At 51.0% G+C, this 7,193-nt stretch overlaps 1 protein-coding gene across 7 annotated transcripts in view; it reads left to right on the top strand.

Annotated features, from left to right (window-relative positions):
* The window catches only part of LOC146198079 (uncharacterized), a 140,633-nt gene extending 136,284 nt beyond the window's left edge, over positions 1-4,349 (top strand). For all 7 annotated transcript variants that reach the window (XM_084593389.1, XM_084593394.1, XM_084593391.1 and 4 more), the window contains one exon: positions 1,030-4,349. In XM_084593389.1, the coding sequence (XP_084449515.1) occupies positions 1,030-3,311 (2,282 nt within the window). In that variant the 3' untranslated portion in view covers positions 3,312-4,349. The remainder of the gene's footprint in view (positions 1-1,029) is intronic.
* The last annotated feature ends 2,844 nt before the right edge of the window (positions 4,350-7,193 follow it).

The raw sequence follows: 7,193 nt of genomic DNA on the forward strand, positions 1-7,193 counted from the left end.
GCTAATCTAACAGCCTGAGCCGCGAATATCTCGTTCGCGAAGTTACTGTCAGCGTGCGCTAGACTGCGCTGATTGTACAGTTCGGCACGCTTTCCCGTGTTCACGCTCATAAATTTTATGACTGTACGTCGGACCCTTGACAGTGGTCTCACCGGCAGGCAGACCTTGGGCGCTTTCTTCTCGTTCAAGCTCAAGGCCACCCCCACTGTCACGGCACTGTGCCTTGAGTCACATGGCTGATTTCAGTGCGTACGGAGGCAGGCGTGTCTTCCTCGCGGCAACAAGTCATGTTTGTATCGCCGCGCAAAATTTGGTCTGTGGCCTGTGCGAATTCTGTCCACTGCTGTTAGTACTCGTCCGCTCGAGCTAATATCTGCTCTTCTCATACGGTTTTCTACTTGAAACAAACGCATGCTACTGTTCCCAAGTATTTTAAATTGCATTTTTCTCTAACGTCAGCAAGTCCTGGTATTCCTGTGGGTTGGATTGAACGGCTCAAAGCAAAAAACAAAACGATGGAAGTACGCCTAATTATATTTACTTAATTACTGAATACTTAAGGAAAGCATGAAATACAGAAGCAAAGCGCAGATTTTAAAAAAAAAAAAAAAGGGCTCGATGTATGTGGATGCCCAGTATTTTCGGGAACGATATATGTCATAAAACGTAGATCGTGAAATATGTTCTGGAATTCAAAGTACGGTCTTCCGCAATAACGATCGACTAATTAACTTTGCATAAATTTGAAGAAATTACTGTCTACACCCTGTGACATGTCGAAGCAGTGTACGTAAGTTGCAGCACAGTTCTTGTGCGTGGCCACTTTTCCTCCTTTTTGGTTGCACTTATTGGACTATAAACCAGATAAACCCCGTAAAGTGGTGAACATTATATATATATATATATATATATATATATATATATATATATATATATATATATATATATATATATATATATATATATATATATATATATATAGTCTTAGTCTGATGTTTTCCTTACGCTAACTGTTTCGTGCCTTTGCAGGGGCGGAATGTGTCGGCAGTCGGCAGGCCGGGCCAGCCAACAACGGATCCCGGTGCGCGGCCATGCCACGACAAGTCGTGCAGGCGAAATCGAGGAGTCTGCCGAACCGACAGCCCATAGATCCGAGATCTCTGTTTGCTGCCTTACGACGTGAAGAATCCCGGGAGAACGGGAAAGCTGATTGTCGCAAGCGCGCAGACAGTACGGTAGACGAAAGTTCCATCAGCTCGGACACATCTTGCTCCTCGCTAGAGTTCCATCGTCCTCACAGCGCCGGCGTCGAAGCCTCCAGATCACCTTATCGCAACAGTCCTGCCAGACTCGGCGCCGCGGGCTGCTCCGGTTTCTCTGCCAATAGCATCAAAGGGTCCACCGAGAGTCTCACGCGTCGTGAGCGCCTGGAGGCCGTCAAAGCCAGGGTCGAGGCCAAACGTAGCCACTACGGCGGCAGTTCGTCTTCCGATGAGGACGAAGACGTCACTTGGCGTGAAAACGGCAAGGTGAACAAGACCAAAAGGAAGTCGAGAGAAGGCTCGGCCCCTCCGCGTGCCTTGGCTACCGCGTGGCAAGAGAGCAGGGCATACCAAGAGCCCAACATGGTTCGTAGAGCGGGTGCGGTCACCCCGCTGACCGTGACCACCACGTTTCAGGGACCAGCTGCTCCAATACAACCTTCACCTCAGGACTCGGGGGTGAGCTCCCAATCAGTTGCGTCTAGTCCGAGTCTCGGCCGCGCTCCGACGCCGCCGCCAAGACGAACTCCCTCCAGAGCACTCACGAGGGAACCTCCCCTCCTGGTGGCGAAGCCAAGGAGGCACTCGGCCTCCTTCGACCAGTGGAGACTGGAAGACAGCGGCATTGGTTCAGAGCGGAAGGATAGCTTTTACAGCTACGCCGACTTGACTCCCGCGCATGGCATCAAAGCGCGCGTTCGTGGGCCGGCGTACTCGTACACTGACCAGGCACCGCCGAGACCGGATTCGGCAGGTGCATACATGAGTGATCCTCAGAGAACAGATATGAGGTTCTTCGGCTTGGCACCGGGACATCGGCGAGCCTCGATTTCCGCCGAGGTTTTAGACTTGACGCCGAGGACAGACACGCCGCCTCGCAGACCCCGACCTTTGTCCATGGTCGTCGAGAAGACGAGAGACGTCCCGCCCCCTGTGCCACGCCAGCGGTCCGTGGCGGGAAGCACCAACAGCCTCGAGGCCGCTCGGCGGCGCCTGGACGACGTCATTCAGCGCGAAAGAGACAGACGTTCTTCGGCGAATCTCGAGACGGCGCTGAATGAACTAGAGGAGATTTACAAAAGCTTGCGCTTAAACGAGGACGAGGACCTTCTGTTCCGTGCTGAACGAAGAGACTTGCCGACCAAGTTTCAGCTAAACCGCCCTGGTGCTGACACAGTTTTGCCGGACGTGGCTTATCCCCTGAAGAGAAGCTGCAGTGATGACATGTCGTTCATATCGGGCCTACGACAAAGAGCACCGTCCTTCAGGCGCTCAGCGATTCCGGACAAGGTGGCCGACGATCTGGCTTACCGCCGCCTTGTCCAGCCACAGCCGCCGCCTAGGAACGGAGCGCATACGCCGCCACCGCGCAAAGATGTGAGCTACCTCCTATGTTCCGCCGCCTTCACTCCCAGCCTCCACGTGGACCCAGCTCTCGCGGATATGACGCTTGCCGGTGAACCCGACATAGAAAAGGACGATATGTCGTACCGAAGCTACGCTCAAGCTGACGGAGCCCGAGTTCCGCCCCCTCAGCCGCCCTTCGGCATCCCCCTAGTTCCGACTCAGGGTACCACGTGCGACTACATCAGGGCCCGGCCTTCTGACGCTCCGCGGCCTCTCACGAGGCCCAAGGTGCATCCAGACCTGGTGCGGGACGATATGGCCTACAGGAACTTGCGAAAGGATCCCGCCGTGTCGCTCGCCGCTCGTCGCTCGACACGTGCGCTCTCGGTCAGCGTCAGCTCTAGGGCAATTTCCGACAGGCAGTATGACAAGTCCCAGAGCATGACTAGCATAATGGAGGCGCTGCAGAAGGAGTCTCAGCGGTGGAAGCGTCTGGATGAAGGTGTACCGACGCCATCTTCTGCTCCAGGAAGCAATAACCGCGCCGCCAACGGTCCCGACTGGAGAGCGGCGAGTCAGCGCGGGAAGATAGTACCCATGGAAGACTGCCAGCTGGACGCTTTGCTCGCTTCCCTTACTCCTCCTCCGGTCTCGACACCAGGTGAGCGGCGACTGACGGCTGGAGTTCGCATACCGGCATGATTTCTCACCCGGCGCCTAACTCGAGTAACAACACCCCAAAGTGATCCAAGCATGCCGTCTTAATACACGGCTAGCCACTTAACGCCTTCGCGCACCTGGACCGGCCTTGTAGAGTAGTGGAAGGTCTTGCCATCATGTGTGCGTGCATCCAGTGGTGCCTAATGAGCTTGTGTACTGATCCGCTATGCGTTGCGCCGCTGCACTGACCCGGTGATGTGACCTGCCACGTTGGATGCATCCTACCGTGACTGGTCAAGCGTCGTCCGGCATTACTTATGCGCGCTTTGGTGTGCGTCTTTGCGGCCTGGCAGGATTGCGCGTGTCTGTGTGCGTGTCGTTCCAGCGGCAGTCACTTTAGCGCTTGTGACTTCTGTCGACAAATTGAACTTCAATATTGCGGCGAAGTATTATGGGACACTTTTATTTTTCGCCTTTTCTGTCGTCCTTGAATACTGCCATTTAGTGTATAAATTTGTGTGTTGACAGTCAAACGTTTGCGTTGGAACTACATGGCCTAGCAGAGCGAGGTTCCTCTAGCCATTTGTATAGCTTATCCGTATTGTTTGGCAGGATCGGCAGAAGGCAGATCGTTCTCGTACGTGCAATACAGTGTTCGATGGTCAGTTTTTATACTTTTATACTGCGATTTATGTGAGTGCTTGTTGAAATATACATCTGTATCCTTTCATTAAGAGCTACAATACCAAAGCATATGGAGAGGAGGATAACTAGCAAGTATTATATTTGAACGCGAAAGAGTGGTCGCGTAAACGGATCTCTGCAGAGATAAAGAAGCATATAGCCAATGGGCAACATGCTCTCCCTGATTTGACGGATACAAAAAATGTACATATACTGTTGCTTGCACGGCGCTGACATGAGTTGGGCCTCAGAGCTTCAATTAAATAGATTGCGTCTGCCACTTGTATTTGTCCTAATGAATTTTAGTTCCTAACTATATTTTCTGTTAGTGACAGAGTGTGCTTGTCTGTGAGAATGTGTGCATCGAGTGCCAATGAAATTAGTGCTGTTGACATGGCTGAAGCTTCGTGTGCCTTAATTGTACACTAACACGCACGGTAGTAAGTAATAAGGAAACAACTACTCGTTGTCGCCTAGCCTAGACAAATCATATACGACTGCACATGGATGCCCTCGGGTGGATGCTAATGAGTAACTGTTTTCTTATCTCAAATCGACTCTAGAATTCTTTTAGCACAAAAAGAACGACACAGAAACAGACAAGAAAGAACACGGCGTGGTGTTGTCTTCCTTTTCTGTCTCGGTTTCCATCATTTTTTGTGCGTGTGTGCTAAAGGAACTCTGAGTATGTAACAAGCAGCCACAAAGCGCATATATTACTGAAACCTGATTCACCTTGAGGTGATTTTCTTACCCCTAATACTGTACTGCGCGCAAAGGACGCTCAGGCATTTTCATCGACGTTTCGCGAATATGTTGTGCATGCGGCAGTATGAATCGTGCGCACCGAGTTTTCGGGCGACCCTCTTGCGAGGTTAAAAGAGCCATACTGTTGAAATCAAAAGCCATTCAGTCGCTAGCAAAAAAAAAAAAAAAAATAAATAAATAAAAAGGGGCATCTGATTTCGTTTCGGTGCCAATATATGTAGGATTTCAGCACAAAACAGAAAAAAGGTGAAACGCAAGGATAAGACACGAGTTTTCTGGTGTTTGTGTTTCATCTTCTCTCTGTTCTGCACTCTCAGCCATGCATCATGGATCACCAACTAGACCACCCCCTTAAACTAATTAGTACCAATGCTGCTGAATCTCGATAAACCAGATCAGCCTGTGCTCCGCATGTCACCAAGCATCCGGTAAGACTGGTAGTGTAGTAAAAACAAATATAGAAGGTAAGTGTGTTGCGAGGTCGAATTTTCTTAATTCCAGTATTGGGCTTCCTTTTTTAGCATGGCAGGTACAAGATACATACCTGTGCCTAGGTACAGGTACATAACTGTGCCTAGTTGGCAATACATATTTTTGCGCGGTTCTTAAGAGGTACCCTTTGTGAAAAGTTTAGAGCCCATGCAGGGGGTCTACTTCTGAGCCATACTATGTGGCTCGTAATGCATTCCCAGGTTTCCAAACTTGCTGAAGGCAAGATTTTTCTTCCTATATATCCTCTCAAATGGTTAGGACTTCCACTGTTATTAATGAAGTCATAATACACGGCTGAAAACCAAACACTCTAGGCTCTAAACTTTTGACAAAGGCTGTACGTTACATGTCGCGAATGTTTCGTTCTTTCTCATTCCGCACAGACAGCTTCTTTAGAAAGCTACTGCGAGCTCAGCACAATACATGCAGGAACGCGGGAGAATGTATGAATTGTAACGCACGTCCTTTCACGGCCACCGGTGTATGCATTAGTCGTGACCCATGCTTGGACGTTGAAAGCAAAAAATGAAAGATGGCTTAGCTCTGCTATGTCTGGATATAGTACATAGCGGAAAGCAGTGACTACCTCGGGATCAGAAGTTAATTTATCCAGTCCTGCGCCGTTCGCCAGCAGCTAAACTCCTTGGCTTCCATGTCGAGCGCGTCTGTTCACAGGCGTACTATAATTCGTTTACAGGAAAGGAAAAGAGCAGCACTCGTGGAAGGTAAGAAGCGCTGCCCGGCGGCGTTGGAGCGCACTCGTTCCCGCTTGGTCCTCGTAGTTAACGCCAGATGGGTGACGTCACACCCTTGACGTCACACCCTTGACGTCACCCTAATTGAGTGACAACTATTTTTTATTCTATTCGAGGCGGCGTTCGAGGAAGCGCTTAATGAAAGGCGCCGCAAGGACACAGCGATGGAACGCTCGGCGGAGTCAGCTTCGTCTATGCGTGAATCACTGTCGATTACGTCACCATCTGACGGCTGGACGTCTCGAATAGTGATAGTTTACCATTTTCCGAGTACAGGTTAATGTCTGATTAGTGTTAGTTAAACACCCCTTAACTAGTAAGTGATGGTTAGTGATAGTTACGATGACTTCCAAGGGCTGAGCAGCTGGCCTTAGCTGTGACGTCACTCGGTCACGGCACACCGCATACGTATATATTCTAGTTCACTATAAGCATACGGCATACGCGAAGCTCGATCCAGCGTCCATATTACGGAAGAGGCCGCAACAAGCCAAGGGCTACCTGCCAGCCTCTAATCCGCGGGCGCACGACTCCCCGTCTGCATACGCGACGCTCTATCCAGCACCGCTGGCCAGCTCTGACCCGGAGGCTCAGCTCTACCTGGTCACAAGAGCTCGCAAACTGGCGAAAGCCGGTGGTGCCCTGGACTGGGGGCGCCAACCGCTCGTCAGCCTCGGTTGAAGAGGCGTTGAAAAAGATCCCCGAGCAGTTAATAAAGTTCACTCACTCACTCACTCCAGCACCGCACCGTCCATCTTGCGGAAGAGGCCGCAACAAGCCAAGGGCTACCTGCCAGCCTCTAATCCGCGGGCGCACGACTCCCCGTCTTCCCCAGCATGCGTGTCGGGGGCGGGGAAGAGGTCGCCCATTTCCGATGGAAATAAAAGTTGTGCAACCAACCAACCATCAGCTCTGGCCCTCGTAGTGAAGATTTTCGCTTCAAAAGTTACTCATAACCCTTACACTATGCGGTTGGTCTGGCTCTTGATCCCGTGTGGTGAGGCGAGACCAACTGTGCCGGAGTTCCCAGGTTCGATCCCGACCGTTAGCGGCTGCGTTTTGATGGAGGTGAAACGAAAAGGCGTCCGTGTGCTGTGCGATGTCAGTGCACGTTAAAGATCCCAAAGTGGTCTAAATTGCTCCGGAGCCCTCCACAACGGCTCCTCTTTCTCTCCACTTTCAATCCCACCTTCCTTTCTTCCTCTACGGTACGGTTCAGGTGTCC

The sequence above is a fragment of the Amblyomma maculatum genome, chromosome 2, assembly GCF_055883805.1.
Source record: "Amblyomma maculatum isolate TAMU_Amacu chromosome 2, ASM5588380v1, whole genome shotgun sequence".
NCBI classification, from domain to species: domain Eukaryota; kingdom Metazoa; phylum Arthropoda; class Arachnida; order Ixodida; family Ixodidae; genus Amblyomma; species Amblyomma maculatum.